This window comes from Notothenia rossii (genome assembly GCF_949606895.1).
Source record: "Notothenia rossii genome assembly, chromosome: 5".
NCBI lineage: Eukaryota > Metazoa > Chordata > Actinopteri > Perciformes > Nototheniidae > Notothenia > Notothenia rossii.
The window spans coordinates 90,591,028-90,614,653 of NC_136903.1; the positions used below are offsets into that span (position 1 = coordinate 90,591,028).

General features: G+C 44.7%; 1 protein-coding gene across 2 annotated transcripts; it reads left to right on the top strand.

Annotated features, from left to right (window-relative positions):
• Positions 1–487: 487 nt before the first annotated feature.
• Positions 488–11,152, top strand: LOC307038383 (butyrophilin-like protein 10). Of its 2 annotated transcripts, XM_079679767.1 has the most exons (6): positions 488–993; positions 2,000–2,344; positions 2,730–2,777; positions 4,036–4,314; positions 8,327–8,468; positions 10,108–11,152. In XM_079679767.1, exons 1-6 carry the CDS (start codon positions 894–896, stop codon positions 10,229–10,231), a joined length of 1,038 nt encoding a protein of 345 aa, XP_079535893.1. In that variant the 5' UTR covers positions 488–893; the 3' UTR covers positions 10,232–11,152. The 2 variants fall into 2 exon arrangements, with proteins under 2 accessions (XP_079535893.1, XP_079535894.1); XM_079679768.1 differs by lacking the exon at positions 2,730–2,777.
• The last annotated feature ends 12,474 nt before the right edge of the window (positions 11,153–23,626 follow it).

Sequence of the window (23,626 nt, forward strand, 5' to 3'; positions counted from 1 at the left end):
TGAATAATGTAGGACTTTTGTTGCCGTCAGTTATGGGAAGAGTAGGGGCTCAGAATACTGAAATCTGAATTGTTTCATCGATTTTTCCTTCTAATTTTGTATTCAAACCACACACTGTTATTTACTCAATAACACACAAGTGCTATGCAAGTCAATGGGTAGTGTCAGTCTATACGGCGCTGGGTAGTGTGGACGGGCGTCACAGCTTCAAAAAAAGCTTGCCGATGGGCGTGTCTGAAGCTCGACCAACAACCAATCACATGAATCTCCCGCCCCGACACACAAGCAGCGGTTTGATTGGCTAGAGCTTATTATCCACAGAGGAGCTCTAGCGAGTAAAACGCTTGACCCAGAGCTTAAAAGTGTTCTTGAGACGGCGATAAAAATATAAATGATCTAAATATATCAATAAACATTAGAAAGTGATGCTCCTGACTACCATACAAGTTTAAGAAGATAATATTGGTTTTAAAGAATTCAAAGCTATAAACAGCAACAAGCTCTAACCCTAACACTAACCCAAGGCACTGTTAGCCTAACATGTAAACTAGTTGTTCACACTAATCCTAATATTATCACTTAATATGAGCAAATTCTATTTTATTTTTTAAAACATATTGATGTAAATACATACACATATCGATTTGTTGTATAAATATTGCAAATCAAAACCTTTATTCACTAATAATGACCAAAAATTGTAGTTCTATCTCCTGTTATCAATGCATTCACATTGCCCGCCATGAACTTCCAGGGAACGATCCTCGTCTACATGAACCACGTGACGATACCGTTTTTGGACTTCCGCTGTCATAACTCTTCTAACGTAGTGTCGTCACTGTTTTGTAGCAGATCATTCATTGTAAGGTGACTGTGCACAGACACTTTGAGACATGTTGGGCGTTAGTCTTCAGATAACTTCTCCGGAAATCGTATTTTCCTCCATCTTTCTCCTACTGACTTTTTACTGGATTGCACATGGAGATGCAGACGGTAAGGATTATATTAATAAGAAGATGAAGAAGAAGAACCTATATGAATCTCCCTAGGGGGAAATTCAGTTTTTCACTCTGGCTTGTATAATAATAATAATAATAATAATAATAATAATAATAATAATAATAATAATAATAATAATAATAATAATACTAAATAATATTAATAATATGTATTTATATTATTATCTTGAAATGTATTATTTGATACAATGGTCTTTATAATAATACTATGTGTCGCCCCTTTCTTTTAGAAAAACGTATTCTTCTGTCTTTGTATGTCCCATTTATATCGAAGCAAAATCCTCGTATGTGTAAACCTGCATACTCGTCGCTTTGAGGCGAAATAGTGAAAATTGTTTAATTCTCGGGTCTCTGGCCAATCAGAATCAAGAAGCTAGTCCAAGGTGTGCTGCAGTTTTGCAAACTTGGCGACTTTCCAAATCTTCCTGGGTGGGAAATCTGCACAGCACATCATGAGCAGTAAATGTATCTTCTATCTTTGTTTTTTAGCTTTAAGGTTATTTGTATTGTTACATTTACATTTGGTGTAAATACTTATCTTTATTATCCTTTTGTAACGTTAAATTATTTCTTTAAAATACTTATTTTTTATTATCCTTGTATTATTTATTTTTTTACCTACTGTGCAACTTATTTTTTTAGATTGTTGTTCGCACCACCAGATATCAAATTCCTTCTATGTGTAAACGTAGCAATAAACTTGATTCTGATTCTGGTCCTGAATTGCACTGTTGAGGAACCTGTGTTCTAAGTTTTTCATTCATTGCATACACCGTAGTTGTGTATGACGTGACATAAATCTTTGAATCTTGAATCTGGAAATACAAATGAAACGTAATGAAATAAGACCCTCAGTTTGATGATTGTAGTCAATTGTGTACTTTTACTCCACTACATGGAAGACAGTGGTGTCAGGTATATGTATATATATATGTGTGTGTGTGTGTGTACAGTATATTGACTTCTGCTCTGTCTTGCAGGTGTGGTCAAAGTGATTGTTACAGAGGAGAGTGACGCCCTGTTACCCTGCTCCCCCAGCACCAGAGAAAACCTCCAAGATAAACTGTTTGACTGGAAGAAGGTCGGTCAGGGAGGAGGAACTCAGCACCAAGTCTTCATGTGGGATTCTGCTGTTCATTATGACCGTCATTCAGGTCAGAGTGAGCAGTTCAAAGGTCGAGTCTCACATTTCCAAAATGAACTGAAGCACGGAAACGCCTCCATCGTCATCAGAGAGACGAAGGTGATCGACAGTGGAAGTTACATCTGCGTTTTCCCCCGTCTAAAGCCTCTTCAAACATTCCACATCGAGCTTGTTGTTGTTGGTGAGTACTTTAATAACACAGGTCAACAATGCCATCACTCCTACCCTCCTAAAACAGCCTTTATACAGCCTTTACTCCTGTATACGTTTATCAAAAAGCAGATAGCAGCATAATAACTTTATCAAAGAGGAAAGTCTTAAGTCTACTCCCAAAAGTGAAGTGGACTTTAATTTCCTCGCAGGGTGTTTCTTCGCCTAGTAGAACGGGAACAGACGTTTTATGGCACAGTGGCTTTATTCAGAATGTTCCCTTTTGGGGTTTAATACAATTTGATCTTAATCTTAATCCCATACTGACTCTGAGCCTCGGTTACCTGTATGAGGTGTTCAGCATGCTGATTACATCAAGCAGTCAAACAGTAAAAGCTATGTTTGTTTCCCATCAGGTTGTGACCCGTGCTTGAAATTGGAGAACAAATACGGGGAAACTGCTGGTGAGTCCTGATGATCTGTCTCTGATATGTGTGTGTGCTAAACCTTTGTCGCTGCATTTACATTTTATTTAGATTTATAATTGATCCCAGTGTCACTGACTGGTCACAAAATGCTGATATAACCTTTAGTTATATAAAGTTAGTTATATTGGGGGTTTTTTATCCCCAAAACCAAGGACCAGGACAGGAAGTGTGACAAGGATTTTTTGAATGATGGCCTCAAAGAGAGCGTCACGTTTTTAGCACACACGACAGATTCAGAGATGAGTGACCAGGGCTTTCAGTCCACCAGGAGAACAAATATGCCCACTTTAAAGTTAAAACTACCATTTCTCAACCTGAACATGTCTGAAATGGATTTAGCAACTTCAATAACCCTGAAAGCACTCCAGAAAAGTTTAAATCAGCCAAGCCACACTAGTGTCTGCATAGGCTATAATGCTAATTAATGCTAATTAATGCTAATCAACACATTGTAAACAAATTTAGCAAATTGCCAGACTTATCCAGGTTAGCATCCGGCAACTAGACTAATAGCCATATCAATCCTTAAGGCCCAGATACACCGGCCAGTCACCTGAGAAGTCGCCGACGCCGACACCGACTGTTGCGTCGCCGGACTCTCCTGCGTATTTGCCGACTTTGCGCACTGGAACACACCGCAAATCCGAGCCGAGCACGTATGAACTGCGTATGCGTGAGTGGCAATAACTTTCCTTACCAGCAGGCGGGGGTAGTGTGTATTAATCATTCAAAAGAGGCAACAACCGGAAGACAGAGAAGAAGAACAGACTCCGTGATATAAACAAACAACAAATAGCGTTTTTCTTTCCATTTTCACTCTCGTCCATTGAAAACATGAACGAACAGGAGCTCGATAAACCGATGAGGTGAAATAGCCGTCCGTGTGTGTTCTATCTTCCATTTTAAATCATTTGTTTACCTCCCTCACTTCCGTTAACGCTTCTCATGCACTGATTCGCTAGCTGAACAGCCAATCGGTGTTATCCCTTTGTCCGACTTCCGGTGGTGTTCCCGACGCCGATCCAACGTGTTGAATCGGCAAGAAAAGGCGTCAGGTCGGCAAAAAAGACCCGACGGTGCAGCGCACACCACTCCGAATAGGGCGTGCCCACGCTCATGTTCGGCCCGTCTCCCATTTACTGCCGTTTTCGGGCCGGTGTATCTGGGCCTTTAAAGACTGAACGAGTAGCTGACTCATGTTATTTGTTGTGTATTTTCAATTCTGTGTTCACAGGTGCCGCTCCAGAGCCTTGCACCTCGATAGTTGACGTCACGGAGTTGGGCGTGGTGCTGAAATGTGACGTTCGAGGTGCCTCTCCAGAACCTAAAGTAGAGTGGCAGGACAGTGGAGGAAGCGTCCTTCATGCTGAGGATCCTCAGGTCTCAGAGAGAGGAGGCCGCTATGACGTTAGCATCCAAACCACTGTGAGCAACACCTCAAACAACCGCTTCCACTGCGTCGCCACACAGCAGCTGATCGGACACAGGGTCCAAGCCAACATCACCGTGTCAGGTGAGACCAGACAAGACTTTGATGTGAACATAATCTGAGATGTTCATCTGGTGGAATTTAAATGTTCAGAGACTTTAGGAGGGTCACCTTGATCTTTTTGAAGGGACAACACTTTGAAACTAAAGCAGGACTTCAACAGAGAAATATCTGAGCCTAGTCAAACTTCTTCCCATTCTGCAGCATACCTATGTAATGAACAACACATGTCTGTCCATTCTTTGGAAATGTTCTACCATCACCGGGAGATATTGTCTCGACGTCCACGCCCATGATTGTACTCCTTCAAAAATGTGCTCGAACCTCTCTGTCCCAAAGAGGACATATTGTGTCTCTACTTTAAAGAGTCCTCTCCTGCTGATGTTCAGGTGTATATCAGTATGTATTGTCTCTACTTTAAAGAGTCCTCTCCTGCTGATGTTCAGGTGTATATCAGTATGTAGTGGCTCTACTTTAAAGAGTCCTCTCCTGCCGATGTTCAGGTGTATATCAGTATTTATTTAACCTTTATTTAACCAGATAAAAAGCATTGAGATAAAATCTCATTTACAATGCTGACCTGGCCAAGAAGGCAGCAACGTTACACATAACACATAACACAAACATATAAAATACAGAGAACATAACTAAGAAAACAAAAGACGAAAAAAAGCAGTTACTACATTGTGCACATTAGGACAGTAAGAAAGGCACTACTTATTACTGCAAGAGCAGCTGGTGGTAAGGACTTCTGACAACTTCAATTTAAAACAGGCTATAGAAACAAGTGCCGTCAGTTTGAGGCGTGATTGAAGGTCATTCCAAGAACAAGGACCATAATAAAAGAGACTCCTTTTTCCAGCCTCAGTCCGCACAGCAGGAACCTGGAACCGTATCAAGGCACTGGATCTGAGGTTGTAAAAGTCACAAACTGGAGCAAATCTGGCACATATGTAGAGTGGAAGATTTCCTAAAATGGCTTTACACATTAATAAAAACCAATGCTGCATCCTACGCATAGTGAGTGAGGACCATCCAGTTAGGCTATACAGTGTGCAATGATGAGTCCTATAGGGTGCATTTGATATATATCGCAGTGCAGCATGGTAGAGTGGGTCAAGTTTGGCCAAGACAGTGGGACAGGCAAATCTATAAATGGTGTCACCGTAGTCCAGCTGGGACAGGAATAAGCCAGAGACCAACCTTTTACGGGATGAAGTTGAAAAACAACATTTAAGTCTGTAAAGGAAGCCAAGACTGAATTTCAATTTCTTTGTTAGAACTTCAATGTGGTGTTTGAAGTTCAGATTACTGTCCAACCAAAAGCCAAGATATTTGTAGATATCAACAAACTCCACAGAGACGCCATCAAGGGTGTCAATGGAGAGGCAAGAGGACGCTGACTTGGGACCAAAAAGCATTGCTTTGGTTTTCTTACTGTTCAAAAGCAGTTTGGAATCAAGAAGTGCATGCTGCAGCGTGATAAAATCAGATTTTAAATTGGAAACGGCCATGTCCAGAGAAGGAGCACATGAATATACAATAGTGTCATCAGCATACATATGATAGGTAGAAAATTGCATCTGATTACAAATATTGTTTACATATAATAAAAAGAGCAAAGGCCCCAAAATAGAGCCCTGTGGAACTCCCTTGTCCGAGGTGACAGGGTCAGAGACAGTGCTACCCAACCTGACGCATTGAGTACGGTCGGTTAGATAACTCTGAAACCAACAAATGGCATTATGACCGAAACGAGACACCAACATAACATTAGACATAATGTGGTGATCTACAGTATCAAATGCTTTGGCTAGGTCAATAAACAATGCAACACAAACAGATTTGTTATCCAAAGCAGCCTTGATATCATCTAAGACTTTCAGACTGGCAGTCACAGTACTGTGCTTTGATCTGAATCCAGATTGCATAGGGTTAAGGATGTTGTGTGAATTTAAAAAAAGTTTTAGCTGAGTAGAAACTAGGGACTCAAGAATCTTTGATAACACAGAAAGATTTGAGATAGGACGATAATTATTTAACTCAGTGGGATCACCAGCTTTCAAGAGGGGCGATACCAGAGCTTTCTTCCACAGAGCTGGCAGTGTGTGAGTGGACAGGGAGAGATTAAAAATATCAGTTACTGGTTGTGCTATAATCTGAGCTGCAATTTTTAAAAAGAATGGGTCGAGGCCGTCAGGCCCGGCAGACTTTTTAGGATCAATTGAGTGCAAACCCTGTAAGACTTCAGAGACCGAGAAAGAAGCAAAATCAAAAACAGGGGAGCTCATCTCTTGACTAGGGCTGTGAGTACGACCATTTAGAGAGTCATGACTTTGCTCATCAAAAATGTGACCAGCCTTTTTGAAGTGAGCATTGAAAGCATTAGACATACCATCTGAATCTGAAATAAAATAATCACTGACCTTCAGTTTTTGTGGGAAACTAGAAACTTTCTTGTTCTGAAGTGATTTAATTGTTTTCCAGAACTTAGAATGGTCATTAAAACAATCAGTGGTTAAGCTCAGATAGTAATCAGTTTTAGCTTTTTTAATAAGGGCTGAACATTTATTTCTGAGGACACGAAAAAGAAGCCAGTCATCACTAGTGTTAGACTTTCTAGCTAAAGACCATCGCTTATTTCGATCATGAATTAGATCAGATAGTTCTCTAGTAAACCATGGAGTGTTCCTATTCTTGACTCTGAATTTTCTAAGGGGGGCATGTCTATTAATAATCGATAAAAAGTGATCAATAAAAAATTGGACGGCAACATCAACAGATGGAATTAACGCTATGAAGTGCCATTTAACCTCCGCCAGATCGTGTAGGAAAGCCTGCTCAGAGAAGTGTTTGAAGCAGCGCCTGAGGACAATAAGGCCCTTGGCTTTGGGCAACTTAGTGCTCCTAACGCAAGCAATAGTGCAATGGTCACTGATATCATTAGGAAAAACACCAACAGACACATACTTATGAGCTGCATTTGTTAGAATGACATCTATAAGGGTATCGTTATTGGGTTTGGCAGGGTTTATTCTAGTGGGACTATCAATAAGCTGAGTTAAGTTCAAAGAATCACAAACCTATGTATGTAGTGTCTCTACTTTAAAGAGTCCTCTCCTGCTGATGTTCAGGTGTATATCAGTATGTAGTGTCTCTACTTTAAAGAGTCCTCTCCTGCTGATGTTCAGGTGTATATCAGTATGTAGTGTCTCTACTTTAAAGAGTCCTCTCCTGCTGATGTTCAGGTGTATATCAGTATGTAGTGTCTCTACTTTAAAGAGTCCTCTCCTGCTGATGTTCAGGTGTATATCAGTATGTAGTGTCTCTACTTTAAAGAGTCCTCTCCTGCTGATGTTCAGGTGTATATCAGTATGTAGTGTCTCTACTTTAAAGAGTCCTCTCCTGCTGATGTTCAGGTGTATATCAGTATGTAGTGTCTCTACTTTAAAGAGTCCTCTCCTGCTGATGTTCAGGTGTATATCAGTACGTAGTGTCTCTACTTTAAAGAGTCCTCTCCTGCTGATGTTCAGGTGTATATCAGTATGTAGTGTCTCTACTTTAAAGAGTCCTCTCCTGCTGATGTTCAGGTGTATATCAGTATGTAGTGTCTCTACTTTAAAGAGTCCTCTCCTGCTGATGTTCAGGTGTATATCAGTATGTGGTGTCTCTACTTTAAAGAGTCCTCTCCTGCTGATGTTCAGGTGTATATCAGTATGTAGTGTCTCTACTTTAAAGAGTCCTCTCCTGCTGATGTTCAGGTGTATATCAGTATGTAGTGTCTCTACTTTAAAGAGTCCTCTCCTGCTGATGTTCAGGTGTATATCAGTATGTAGTGTCTCTACTTTAAAGAGTCCTCTCCTGCTGATGTTCAGGTGTATATCAGTATGTAGTGTCTCTACTTTAAAGAGTCCTCTCCTGCTGATGTTCAGGTGTATATCAGTATGTAGTGTCTCTACTTTAAAGAGTCCTCTCCTGCTGATGTTCAGGTGTATATCAGTATAATCACATTCTCACATTTGTTTTTGTGTTTCAGAGAAACTCTTCGAGGAAACGTTCACTGAAGCGGAAATTAATGCACAGTTCTGGGTTGGTTTTATTTCGGGAGTTTTTGCTCTTCCTGTAGTTCTAGCTCTGTTTGCAGTTATGAAGTTCATCAGAAAGTGCTGTAAAAAAAGGTAAGTTCTACAAGAGACTGATCAACCTTTCCATATAGTGCACATATCAACCAAACAGTAACCCTCTCATGAAAAGAAAACATCTTAGTTTTTGCGCATCTTAAAACGTGTACCATCATTTCTGTTCTTTTTAGTAAAACATACATTTGCATTCTTTAAATTTAATACAAATAATTATTAAACTGTAGAAAGTGTTGTCCTTAAGCACTTTGAAGCTGACCATTGAGCGGCCCGACCAAGCAAGGAGACAGGGACAGAACGTCCAAATAAAACCCGGTGTGGGCATTTATTACTCCTTGTGGGACATGACAGCCTCAATATGACTGTCTCATGTGAACACAGTCAAGAGCAACAAGGATCTCCCACACACACAGACTAACAGGAAAACAGAACCTAAATACACACAGGGCTAATAAAACCAACAAGACACAGGTGAGGGGGGAGGAGACAACACAGGGCACCAGGTGAACACAGTCACCAGCAACAAGGATCTCCCACACACACACAGGCCGTTTCTCAATCACGAGGAAACTGGCTTCCAAGCCAATATTTCAGGGATGCTACGTCATCGAGTGCCGCCGAAGGACTGTTCCAATCTCCAGCATACTTGGAATTCCACCGAGGCCGCGTCCTTGGTTTGGGGGTAATTTCGAGGTTGCACATGGCTAGACTTCGGGTCCTTCAAATCCCCACAATGCTTTGCGCACGGACCAATTTCCCAAAATCTGTGGTGGAAAATGTAAGGCGGGGCCTCTCATATGACGCACACCTGCACACTTGCTAGCCTGTTTAACTCTTTTTTTTCCGAATGCCAGGAAGGATTCTTGCCTAGCTTCAGAAGGAAGTGACTCGGAAGACATGTGCTACCAAGCAAGCATCCTCGCGATTGAGAAACGGCCACAGACTAACAGGAAAACAGAAAACTAAATACACACAGGAGTATTAAAACCAATAAGACGGGAGGGGGAGCACTTTCAAACTAAAACAGGAAACAGAGACAGACAAACTAAAACACAGACAGATCGTGACAAATAGATGCATAAATTACATATATTCACATGCTTCCTGTGCAAGGTTTTAGCGTGGAGCAAATTAGTATGCTTCGCCAATAGTGAAGCTATATCCTCGGTAACGGAGACCGAGATCTACGGCCCTAGGGATCACCTCCGTTGCAATCACTTTGGGCGGAATCTATAGTGACAATAATGATAAAAAATAACGTGTGGTTCAAAAACTTAAAAAAGACAAAAACACAACATTCAAAATAAATAAAAGATGAACTAGGGTAAAAAAGCTTTTCTGAATCAGTATTGGAGCTCCAAATTATAATTTAAGCAATCATTATTTTATTCTTATACTAAATTGATTATCTCTAAAAAGGGTTTTTGAAAGAAAACAACATATTTGAGCACGATGCTGGACATTATCTCTCATATTTGTAGGTGAAACATCGGAGACTAAGCCTGCTCATTATTGGTGTTTGCTCATCTCTACAAAACTAAACTCATTAAGACCCCGTCGGGCGGGACATCTCTAAGCGGTTGTCCAATCACAACAGAGCCGGCCAGCTAACCAATCAGAGCAGACTGGGCTGGATAACATATCATTCATCACACTGTTCCCCCCCCCCACCTCACAGACCTGCTGCACCACCACACCCCTTCCCGCTGCCTCGGCTCATCAGAAACCAACCTCCTATCCATCCCCATCAATCACCGGACCTGGGGGAACAGAGCATGGAAAGCTTCTTAGTGCACATGTAAAAGCGCTCACAAATTAAATCTACTACTACTACTACTACTACTACTACGATAACACCGCTAGTGCGTGCCTTTTGTTGCCTGTATGTATGAAGTTGCCTGTATGTATGAAGTTGCCTGTATGTATTAAGTGTGTTGTTACGTGGGCAAATATGTATTTTAAGTTGAAACTGCATTAGCTGCAGCTTTAACAAGGACTCCCTGCATGGTGTGATCAAAATGAAGGAACATTCAAAACCAAATGCTCAGTGTGTGCCTCTGGTCAGCAGGTGTCACTGTTGTTATAAGAAAGAAAGCACTTATTCCAAAGTAAGCCACGGTGGAGAGCATGTATCCATTTGGGCTTTAACTTGTGTATTATTATTTATCTCTCTGAAGTTCTTTAGTCCAACAACAAAACAGCCTGGACATAACTCTTCTCAACTTGCTCTCATACTGCTGATTGCCTTTAGATCTAGTTAGAAAGAAAACTATTGTTTCAACTTTCTACTGTATACTAACACTGCTATTTAAAATGTTAATATATTTAGTCATACAAATCAGAATAGTGACCTTAAGATATTTAATAATATATATATATTGTTGTTTTGTTTGCAAATGAACTTCCTGCTATAGCTAACAACAACATGGGAAATCTTGTCCATTTAATTACAAATGGCATTAAAGAAGTCCCTTGCAAGACGCTGTAGGAACGCTGATTCAAAAAATGTATTGTAACAAATAATAATAATAATGTAAATAAAGCACATTTTTTAAAGTTTGATTCTGTTTGGCTTTTATGTCACTGCAGTTTAAATCATGTAAAGTCTTTCCAACACGTTTCCTGTTCGTACGGTTTGATTTACATCTGATTTATTAAACGTTCTGGATATCATATCTGTGGGTTTGTCTGTGGGTTTCTATTAAAAGGATATTTTTCAGCTACTCTGTTCTTGCTTCTCACTTTTTTGTGTGTTTCATGTTTTATTATTAAAGAGACCCTAATGTGCTTTTGGGGGGTTTCCCTTCGCCATAGTGTGCCATCATAGGCGTCACTTTTGGAAATGGCCAATCTTGTCCCCACCACTTTGCGTTAGGGTCATTTGTTTCAAATGATCTGTAAATAGCGTTCACAATGAATCGTACATGTACTATCTGGAGAGCTGGTCTCAATCTCTGGGTGTGTTTCTCGAAGCCCTGGTGGTGCAGTTTGGACCTGAGACACGTCTAATATTAGTTTCAATGAATAGAGAATAGTAAAGCTGTTGTTGCTCCCACTTTGCAGCAGCATAGCATAGTTACTGCACTAGTTATCAACCAATTATTGTATGTATATGTGTATATATTATCTATTGTAACTCGACCAACAACCTAAGAGGTTTCTCAATACTCAAATTTCCCCTCCTCGACTCCTCAAATCCTCGGTCCTCCGGCAGTGACCCGGAAATTAATTTCCGCGAAAAATAAGAGAAGCAGCCTAATACAGCTCCGGCAAATCACTTGGTTGAGAAATCAAGGCGGGGTGAACATTGGGGGCGGGCGACAGGAAGCTGCTCATCTTAAGTGCGCTATTGATCCCGCCTCTACGGTAATCGCTGAGAAGCTGTCCTGCTCGTAAAAGAGTGAAATAAATAATGCATGTTTTTCTGCTTTATTTGCGATACAAATATGTTTTACCTTAAGTTCTTAATAAAGCTGACACTGTTGGACTCAGTCCTAGTTTGACTGCTACCAACAATACAATCAAGTATACTTTTACTTTTTGAGTAATCCTCTCTCAACGTCCCCTCCTGAGAACAAAAGCATGTCACTTTTGCTATGCTGAGTTTGATGAAGTACTTTTACTGTGTAGGCCTACTTTAAGTAGGTCTAGTACAATCATTCATATTCTGTTATCTTTGATGAGAGATTAAATGATTGTCGTCATACATTCTTAATGACGTTGGTCGGCTCAGTAGCCTACTAGAAAGAAAAAAAACATTTGATCTCTCATCAAATATAGCAGAATAAATAAATTACTTTACTCGGGATGGGAGTTTGACAGAGGATTACTGAAAAAGTACACAGTAAAAGTACTTCATGTTATTGTGGTAGTAGTCTAACTAGTAGGCCTACTGAGTCCAACAGTAGGCTATCAATCTCAGTAAGAATTTATGGCAACAAATAATTGTATAACTCATCAAACTCAGCATAGCAGAAGTGGCTTGATTTTGTTCTCAGGAGGAACTTCGAGAGAGTATTACTCAAGCATGCATTATTTCACTCTTGTACTAGCAGGACAGCTTCTTATCGATTACCGTAAATTACTGATAAAATGCGCACTCAAGAAATGAAAAGGCGTCAGGTGGAGGTGTTGTCCTGTCAGTCAGTCATCATCAGTCACGTCGAGGGACAGAAACTTTGAGACATGATGGGTGTCAGACTTCAGGTAACTTCTCCGGAGCTCTTGACTTTATTCATCTTTCTCCTGCTGACTTTTTCCTGGATTGCACATGGACATGAAGACGGTAAGGATATCATATATAATAATATATTTATTATTAATCATAATAAATAATATTAATCATCTTTGTTTGTATTATTGTCTTTAAATGTATTATTGCATATGTGTATGCTCTTTATTTTGTATTTGTTACAATATTCTTTGAAATCGTTTTTTTTTTAATAGTACTAGGCTATATTTTGCTCCTTTCTTTAAAAAAAAATCCTTATTCTTCTGTCTTTGTATGCCCCATTTATACCGAAGCAAATTCCTCGTGTGTAAACCATGGATGTATAATAAGAACGTGTAAACCTGCAAACTCGTTGCTTTGAGGCGAAATACACCGTTTTCATATAAGAAAAATATGTGATGTATTGAATCATAGGCCTTTTCTCATCTCTCCAACTCCCCTCCTCGACTCCTATCCTCGATACTTAGTCCCGCCCACAGGAGATGTGAGCCGAGGAGCCGAGGAGTCGAGGAGGGGGATTTGACGAAATGAGAAAGGGCCATGGTGTGTTTCTGGAAGCCCTGGTGGTGCAGTTTGGACCTGAGACACGATACACATTTAATTTCATCATGCAGATTCTAACAACTTGATTTGACCTCATGTTTTCAACCCGATATCACGGCAAGACGTGAACATGTGACGATTTACCATGCTGGGAGACGTGAAGATGTCACGATTTCGTCACGGTATTGTTAATGCCAAGCAAATGCTACTCCGACGGTTAGTTGTTATTGTCAATATTAATATAATAATGATTTATTTTTTAATAGTCACACTTGATTAAGCCGATTTTCTTGTTGCCCCAGCTGGTCGACACCTCTTTTAGCAGAAACAAAGGCTACATTAATGTATTAAATCGATGTTAATCCAGGTGGATGTGGAATTAACGGACGTGACGTTGTGCGATTGAGTTGCTAGGCAACAGCTTCGGTTCAGTTTAATTTACAAACTCTTCAACTACAACCGTAGTTATATTTAAAAACACGTTAGAAGGCCTCACGAAATACTTTAATGCAAATTAAAATGTAAGTGTGAAGGAATGTCTGGATAACAAAATACATCGGTGATAAACTAAACCGGAAACTGACATGGTTTAGCCGCAATGCATGCTGGGATTTGGTGTTTATTTGATGTGAAATCTGAAAACGTTTTTTAAAAATAAAATAATACTTCATTCCGAGTGTGCTTGCTTTTCTCTTTGAAATTCATCATATAACGGCATTGTAATACAAGGTTCGGCTGCATTAAATATTACATATCTGCCATAGTTCTCTATTTATAGAGCCCTGCTGAGAAGACTTCTAGACCAGGGGTTTTCAAAGTGTGGGCAGGTGAGCCTCACCTCAGAGAACATAACAACAGCCGCGCTCCCCCTCCCAATTATTATTGCTATTATTATTATTATTATTAGTGTTGCTATAATGTAGGGGCATTATTATCCAGTGGAAAGCCCTTACCTACTGGCCTAGTTAAATCAAAGTGGTTACTTTTTGTTGCTGGGCAGTGTAGTTTTACACACCGTCTTATTTGACTTTCTCAGGACTTCAAACTGTTTTTTGGGGGAAGACCCCCACAAAGAAAAAAATATATTTACACACGTAAGGTCATCATCTTAACAGTTTTTTATGCTCATCGAGTCATCCGTGAGCAGAGCATCAAGTTGGCATGCCTACAGCTGAATGTGGCAATTACCATCTTGTTCAGCAAAACGCCTCACAAACGTATTAAGATCTAAAGCTTTAGTGTGTTTTGATTCAATGGTGAGTACAGCCAAACTTGACAGTCTCTTCTCTGTCATTGTAGACCGCAAATACCTCATTGCTTCCGTCTGCTTGGGTTCCAAATGCTTCTCGCTTTGCGCCGTCCCGTTTAATTGAAATCGCCGCCAATCGCATTTCCTCGCTCGCGCCTCACGTCTTGTGCTGCATTCACTTGCACTCGGACATTAGGGATTTTCTCTCATAAATGTCCGATGAGCCGCAACTTTTATTTCAAAACAAAGCTGAAGTTTTCTGCCAGACGCGGTCTCCTCTTTCACTTAAGGTAACTTCACTAAAAATCGATCCATGTTGCTGCTCGCATAAAGTTAGCTGAAGTTAACTAGCTAGATTTCACTGTTTCTCTTTTCTTTTTTTCTCACGGCGTGGTGTAGGTAAGGGTTTGTGTTGCCAACAACGCCACCTAAGGGAGTTTCACCCCTAGGAACTAACTATTGATTATAAAAGATTGAACCCACAAGGAACACAGGTTCGTTTTACATAACGGGCCAGAGACAGTTTCAGTTACAGTTAACACAATTACTTTATTTTATAAAAATCAATTAACTATTCTAAAAACACCAGATACACATAATACAATCAGCTAAAAGTTCATACTGGGGCATAGGAGGTACAAGACAGGGCTGGGGCTTACCAGGCGGCAATAAATAAATAGGGGGAAGGGTCCAACTCAAAACTGAGGTTACCTACTGTAACCCCAGCTTCTATGAGTAAATGGCGCAGCCCTCTAAGGCTATCGCTATTGGGTAATCCCCCTGCGCCCCCGCGCAGCACTGAAACACTTGTAGTCCACGCCCACCCGCAAGGTGGGCCCCACCTTCGGGCCTCCTTCCGGTATAAATAGGAAGGTGGCCCGGCAATCTGCTCCCATACAACATAACTTTTCTTCAGCTATTCGTAGAGCCAGTGGGGCCCCGCACTTAGAGGGCTGCGCCATTTACTCATAGAAGCTGGGGTTACAGTAGGTAACCTCAGTTCTATTTCGTATATGGCTTCGCCCTCTAAGGCTATCGCTATTGGGTTAAGGGCGAAGCATGATGTAGTCTGCGCCTCACTGGGTCAGCCCGGCACTAGAAGCACATACATACCTGCTCAATAACACCCCATGCCTGTTGTGCCATGCGTAATGGCTCATAACCGTCCCTGGAACATAGCAAAACATGCCTATCTTCCCGACGGGGTGAAGGCTGGGAACAATACATACCGGCCGCTGTGAGAAAGTAGAGACGATAGTCCCACCTCATCCTGCGATCGTAGTGGGGGAACAGCAGCTCTCTGCGTGCAGACAGGCAGGAGAGCGCCCAGCTGGATCCCTGATGTCACTCACTCTGACCAGGCACTCCGTACAAAGTGTGTCAGAGGAAAAAGCAACATCCCTCCTATAAGAGGGGAAATGGGCCGCTCTCCGCGTGCCAAAAGGCAGGAGAGAGAGAGGCGCACAGCCGGCTCCCTGACATCACTCACCCCGACAGGACACCCAGTAGAGGGTGTGTCAGAGAGCAATGGGAGACATCCCTCAAATAAAAATGAATAAATGAACAGGGGGAAGACCAAGATGCAGCCGTGCAAATATCTTCCACTGACATTCCTCCGTGCAAAGCCGTGGAGGAGGAAATTCCTCTGGTGGAGTGCGCCTTGATGTTCTCCGGGGGCTCCACCCCAGAGGAGACATATGCCTGTGACACAGCCTCACACAGCCAGTGTGACAGCCGTTGTGCAGACAGAGGTTGCCCGATCGAGCGCTCTCTATAGTGCACGAACAGGCGCTGAGAACGGCGCCAGGCCGCCGTGCGCGCCACATAGCAGGACAGCGCGCGCACCAGGCAGAGGAGATGAGATGTGGCTTCTTCCTCCGATTTATGAGGAGGCGGAAAAAACCCATCCAGGGTGATTACTCTTGACCTAAAAGTGATTGTGATGACCTTTGGCATAAAGGCTGGGTTAGGCCGTAGCACAGCCGAACTGCCATCTCCTTGGATCCGGAGGCATGACGGGGCCACCGAGAGAGCGGATAGATCACTCACCCTTTTTGCTGATGTTAGAGCCAAAAGCAGTACTACTTTGGCTGATAACATTTTAAGGGGAATCTGCTCTAACGGTTCAAATGGGGCTTTGCTTAGTGCTCGTAACACCAAAGCCAGATCCCACTGAGGCGCCAGTGCGCGTGACACCGGTCTGAGTCTTCGTACCCCTTGCAGAAAGCGTTTCGTCAGGGGGTGACTGAACAACGTCCCGGCTCCGAAACCCACGTGACAAGATGATATGGCAGCCGCATATACCTTGATTGTGCTGAAAGCCAAATTCCTGTCCAACAACAGCTGGAGGAATGACAGCACGTGAGGCAGGGGGCACGTAGTGGGGTCCAGGCTTCTTTCTACACACCAGCGCTGGAACGCTGCCCACTTGGCTGTGTAGGTCGCTCTGGTAGACGCGGCCCTGGCGCCCTGAATGGTGCGTACAACATCTTGAGAGAGACCCAACCTCTCTAAGTGTTCCCGTTCAGGGGCCATGCCCATAGGCGCTGGCCTATCACTGGGTGACTGTAAATCGCTCCCTCCACCTGCGAGAGAGCGTCCCCGCGCCACGGAATTTCCCACGGTCTGCCTGACAGCGTACACTGTAGGCATGGAAACCAGGAAGCGCCCGTGCGCTCCGGGGCAATCAGGATCACTGACAGCCCCTCCTCCTGCACTCGGTCCAGAAACCGGGGAATCAGCGGGACTGGGGGGAAGGCGTACAGCAGTCCCCTGGGCCATGAACGATGTGCGAACGCGTCCACCCCTAGGGGGGGGAGGTCCCGCGCTGACAGGGAGAACCAGAGGGCGCATTGCGCGTTCCCGCGTGCGGCGAACAGATCCGCCTCCGCCCTACCGAACCGGCTCCAAACCTGGGCGATCAGCTCGGGGTGTAGGCTCCAGTCCTCCTGGCGAGGGCCTCCTCTGGACATGAGGTCTGCCCCTTTGTTCAACTCGCCGCGCACATACAGTGCTCTGATGGAGAGTAGGTGCGCGCGCGCCCGGATCAACAGCCGTCTGGCTGTGTTCAGAAGCTGCGCTGAGCGTACCCCGCCCTGGCGATTGATGTAGGCTGCCGCGGCTCTGTTGTCTGTGCGAATCAATACATGTCGATTCTGCAGCAGCGAGGCAAAATGCTGAATTACTCTCCGTACGGAGATCAATTCCAGCACGTTTATGTGGAAGGACATGTGAGTCAGCCACTGTCCCCCCACTGCCTGCGACATGCACGTTCCTCCCCACCCTGAGAGAGATGCGTCTGTGAACACCGAGATGTGTGACTTAACTCTGCCCAGGGCCACACCCTCTGACAGGACGTGGGGACTTTTCCAATAGGTTAAGTCTGAACCCACGGACAGAGGGATGACCACCATGACTCTGTCGCACGGGGTCGATGCGTGGGCGAATAAACCACCTCTGGAGTCTTCTCATGTGAAGGAGACCCAGGGGAATCACCTCGTGGTCGGCTGCCATCATGCCGAGCAGCCGCATCACGGAGAGGGCTGTCACCACACTGCAGGGTGTGACGCGTCGAAGGAGAGCTGTCAGCGTCTCCACTCTCTGCCGTGAGAGTCGCGCTCTCATGCGGGCTGAGTTCAATTCCACACCCAGGTAAACAATACTCTGGGAGGGAAGAGGACAGCTCTTTTTCCAGTTTATCATGAAACCCAGCTTTGACAGATGCGATAGGAGCTGTACCGTCTGTAAAGCCACTTCCTCCCTGGAGCGAGCCATCAGCAGCAGGTCGTCCAGGTAAAATAGTACTCTCATCCCTCCTCTGTGTAGCGGCTGCAATGCCGTCTCTACACACTTCGAAAAGGTGCGAGGAGCCAGGGAATAACCGAACGGCAGACGGTTGTACTGGTACGATATTCCCTGGAATGAAAACCGCAGGAATTTCCTGTGTTGTGGGATGATGGGTACGTGGAAGCATCCTTTAGGTCTATAGAGGTGAACCAGTCTCCCTGGTGAACACACTCTAGCACCCTTTTGACCGTCAGCATGTGAAACGGCCCTTTTCATTATTGCCTCGTTGAACGCTGACAGGTCGAGGATGGGTCTCATTCCCCCCGTCTTTTTCGGGATAAGGAAGTAGCGGGAGTAATATCCCTGATTTTCTTCCCCTCGGGGAACCCTGGAAATAGCCTCTTTCAACAGGAGTTCCCGTAGCTCTGCTTGGAGCGCCCGACACTGTTCCCGGGATGACAGGCGAGTCTCCTTTATCCCGTTGAACTGTGGGGGGGGGGGGAGGCGAACTGCAGGGTGTACCCTCTGCTGATCAGCCTGCTCATCCATCTGTCCATCAGACACACGCGCTGCCACTCCGAGAAACACTCTGAGAGCAGGCGCACATGCTCGAGATGTGTTGTGGTTGTCATGACGACGAGCCACGCCAGAGCCCTCGCCGCCGCTGCCCGTGAGGCAACCCAAGGTGGGCCTAGAGCGAAAGGGCTGTGAGGGGGCCTCCACACGCTGCGTTTCACTCCGACTCTCATCGTGAGGCGCGTACACGCTCAGAGGATGAGTAGAGGTGTGTGCAGTAATATCCACATGAGGCGTTACCACGGCGCTCATGGGCTTATTGTGACCGTGTGTAGGTGGCAGATCTCGGACAGAGGAATGCCGCGAGGTCTGTGGTTTAATAACCGAAAAGTTATAACCATCAGGCCCCCGCAGCGAACCCCGCTGCCTACTAATCAACAGATTGGAGGCAGCTGGCGTAGTTACTGCGCTCTGTAACTTATTAACCGATAGATTAAAATGTGCAGGCTTTTGTAAAGAACCCTGCTGGCTATTAACCGATAGGTCATAGGCAGCTGGTTCACCCAGAGTGGGGGATATGTGAAACCCATTTGAAACTGATGACAAAAGGTTGGAAATTAAGCTTCTTTTATTTCCTTCACACTCCCCCCCCAAACCGTCAGGGCCGGCTCTGCTTCCTCGGCGGCTCTCGTGGAGCAGACGACGAACGGGAGTACTTTTCTTTTTTCTTTTCTGGTGGGGGGGCGGAGGCTCGGGACGGTGCCCCTGCCGCCGCCGACGGGCGAGTCTGCCCGCTCGGCTGTCTCTCTGCCTGCCGCTGTGGCCGGGTTGGCCGCTGCTGCTGCTGCTGCTGCTGCTGCCGCTGGTGCCGCTGCGGCTTCGCCGCAGGCTGGAGCCAGCCAACGTGCTGGCGGATATCATCCGCCTGCTCCGCTGCCGCTTTCATGGCCTCTGCCATGGCCAAAAACTGGGGTCCGAACAGCCCTTCCGAGCTGATCGGAGCGTCCAGCAAGACCTTCCTGGCCGGCTCTGTAACAGCCGCCTGTTGCAGCCTGAGGTGGCGCTGGATCTGCGTCATCCACGCTTCGATCCTCGCCTGGGAGACAGCCACGGACGCGCACAGCGTGAGCGCCGTGCTGGCCGCCTTGCCGATCTCCTCCGCCTCCTCTGGAGCCACGGTGGTGGACCGCTCCACCAGCGTAACCACCGAGTTTGCCAGCAACGCGATGTTATTCGCCGCCGCAGACGCCTGAACCGCACACTGGTGCGCCCGGTCAGCCTAGCGGGCGACATACTGGTCCTTGGGGGAGGCCAACACAGGGCGCCGTCCGGCGACCAAGTTGGCCTGCTTAACCCCAAAGAACGCCGTCAAGCTCTGCTCCAGAGCAGGGGTGGTTGCGAAACCCTCGTCAGTGAATCCCTCCACCTTAGTGAAGGGAACAAAGGTGGCCACCGGAGCCCTCAGGGTCCTCGGGTTCGCCGCAGCCCCCTCCTGGTACCTCCAAATGGCTGGGAAGCGCGGCCAGATCGGGTCACTCCTGCCCGTCTGAACGCGGGAAAAAACTCCGGCCATGTCATCCAGAGCTACCTTTTCCCGTCCTAGGGGAACGAAGAGACCCTTGCAGGCTGCCGCCTTGCCGATCATCTCCGGCAGCTCCAGCATGATGCCCCCCAACGCCGGCAATGCCGTGGCAACGGAGAAGGGGAACGCGTGCTCGGCCGCCATACCCGTACCTCGCTCCGACCCCGTCTCCCCCGTCCGGGGGAGAGGGGGGAGGGTAGAGCCGCATGGCGAGCCATGGAGGGAAACGGGGTAGGAGTCGTCCGACTCCTGCCCACCACTCGGCTCCAGAAACAGGCTGTCGTCCTTGTGCTCCTGGACGGGCCAGTCGTCCTCCTCAGCCGCGGCAGCTAGAGCGTCCGCTCTTCGCTGCCTGTCGGCTGATGGGAGACGGGCACAATGCGAACACGCGACCTGCTGGTTGAGAGCCGCGTACGCGTGCTCTGGCCCCAGACAGGATTCGCATATCGCGTGTAGGTCATAGCTCATGATGTACCCCGTTTTACATGAGGGACAATCACGGACACAATTGTTGCTCATGACTCTAATTCCTTTCCTGTGCTTCAGTACTGCTGACGGTTGCTGAAGAAAAGAGGGAGCAGATTGCCGGGCCACCTTCCTATTTATACCGGAAGGAGGCCCGAGGGTGGGGCCCACCTTGTGGGTGGGCGTGGACTACAAGTGTTTCAGTGCTGCGCGGGGTCGCAGGGGGATTGCCCAATAGCGATAGCCTTAGAGGGCGAAGCCATATACGAAATAGAACCACCCGTGACACCGCAAACCAAACAATAGGACTCGTGAAGAACACCACCACCAGGGACTGGGGTTGCCGCCTCAGGCCCACAGCACCTGTCTGACAAGAGGAAGATGGTTAAAACCTCCGCACTGTATTACACTTAAATAAACAACTAAATAAATAACCAAACAAATACAACCAAATAAATTAACTTATCCAAATAAAGTCTGTACGCAATGGTCAATGTTAAATAAGGAAAACACTAGTATATAAACTAAATTAACAAAATAACAAAACCAAAATAACAGTTTCTCAAATTAAACAGTAAGTTGTATCCGTGAGAACCGCTTCAGAGTCCAGAAGGGGGGGGGAGGGGGCACGTCACCAGCCGTGGAGCTCGCAAAGCAACGGCAAGTTTATCCCAGCAGTGAGTCACTGCAAAGAGCCAAAACAGCAGGACCAGTTGACCGAAGGTGGGCCTAACAATTAATAGCACCCCTGAAAAGGGCACAGGTACATATCATATTATTTAGAGGCCAAATAAACACATGGATGTCAATAACTGAATTTACAGGTTCCCATACGCCACACCCCTGTATTTATACCACCGGCGCCGCCCAGTAGTGACAAATGCGCGGAGGCGCATGGCACAGTGCCGTGCAGCGGTACGGAGGGAGAAGACCTCCTGTCACACATGCAAGTGTAACATACACAGATTAACACATAGATAGGACCGCTAAGTGTAAACAAGGTAAATATAGCTAATGCTAGCTGTGCAATAAGGATAGTTATACATATAGCCCTACTATGGCTAACGCTAGAATGTATGCGAACGCTAGCGCGAATGCTAACGCAAATGCTAGCATATTAAGACGAAAACTTATGTAGCCTACAACAACTTCCTTACTTGCAATAAACAAGCACTAATTAGAGAGTTATTGAGGAAAAACTCTCAACTAATGGCTTATTACTTGTAGAATATGGTCAAGTGTTTTATAATGAATAATGAAGAGCCAATAGGCTATAGGCCTACTGCTAATATGCATGTTAATTAACAACTAGTTGATGGTGAGTTTGTGTACCTTAATATATAATGTTAGCAAGATTCTATATTTTATAGCAGGTGGTTGACTATCATGATTGAATGTAGCCTTTCTGCCATCCAAAACTAGGGAAATCACACAATAAACAACTTGCTTGTTTTTGCACTAAAGCCCTACAAAGCTATTAAACATTTTGATGCAAGACTCGTTGCAACAATCAACTTTGTTTACAAATGATGGGTAGGTCTAGAAATATTGCTTTTTCATTGCTCTCAGTATAATAATACAGAAATAGATATAACTGAGACTGCTCTTGTAAAGGTCTTCAATGACATCCACTTAAACACAGACAGTGGCAGAACTTCAGTGTTAGTATTATTAGATCTCAGTGCTGCGTTGACACTGTTGACCACAACATATTACTCGACCGACTAGAAAACTGGGTGGGACTTTCTGAAACAGTTCTAAATTGGTTTGAATCCTACTTAAAGGAGAGAAACAACTTTGTTTCTATAGGTAAATACACATCTGAGTTGACAAATATGACATGTGGGGTACCTCAAGGCTCCATCTTGGGGCCTCTTCTCTTTCGCATCTACATGCTACCACTGGCTCAGATAATGAAAAACAACAAAATAAGTTACCATAGCTATGCGGGTGACACACAAATTTACTTAACAATTTCACCAGGAGACTATGCTCCAATTCAAACACTGAGTAAGTGCATTGAACAAATCAATGACTGGATGTGTCAGGACTCTCTCCAATTAAACAAAGATAAAACTGAGGTAATGGTTTTTGGAGCCAAGGCCGAACGTTTCAAAGTTAGTGCTGAGCTTCAGTCTGCAATGTTCAAAACAACAGATAAAGCCAGAAATCTAGGTGTAGTCATGGACTCTGAGTTTCAACAGTCACATTAAAACAGTTACTAAATCAGCTTACTATCACCTAAAGAACATATCTAGGACTAAAAGACTAATGTCACAGCATGATTTGGAAAAACGTGTCCATGCTTTTATCTTCAATAGACTGGACTACTGCAATGGTGTCTTCACAGGTCTCACTAAAAAATCTACTAGAAAGCTGCAGCTGATTCAGAACACCGCTGCTCGAGTCCTCACTGACACTAAGAAAGTGGATCACATCACTCCTGTTCTGAAGTCTTTACACTGGTTCCTCACTGACACTAAGAAAGTGGATCACATCACTCCTGCTCTGAAGTCTTTACACTGGTTCCTCACTGACACTAAGAAAGAGGATCACATCACTCCTGTTCTGAAGTCTTTACACTGGTTCCTCACTGACACTAAGAAAGTGGATCACATCACTCCTGTTCTGAAGTCTTTACTCTGGTTCCTCACTGACACCAAGAAAGTGGATCACATCACTCCTGTTCTGAAGTCTTTACTCTGGTTCCTCACTGACACTAAGAAAGTGGATCACATCACTCCTGTTCTGAAGTCTTTACTCTGGTTCCTCACTAACACTAAGAAAGTGGATCACATCACTCCTGTTCTGAAGTCTTTACTCTG

Excerpts from the sequence above, each read along its gene's own strand:
- LOC307038383 (XM_079679767.1), top strand. The coding sequence starts at position 894 with ATGTTGGGCGTTAGTCTTCAGATAACTTCTCCGGAAATCGTATTTTCC. Across the intron at positions 2,345-2,729 it reads CATCGAGCTTGTTGTTGTTG|GTTGTGACCCGTGCTTGAAA; the intron begins GTGAGTACTTTA and ends GTTTCCCATCAG. Across the intron at positions 4,315-8,326 it reads AGCCAACATCACCGTGTCAG|AGAAACTCTTCGAGGAAACG; the intron begins GTGAGACCAGAC and ends TTTGTGTTTCAG.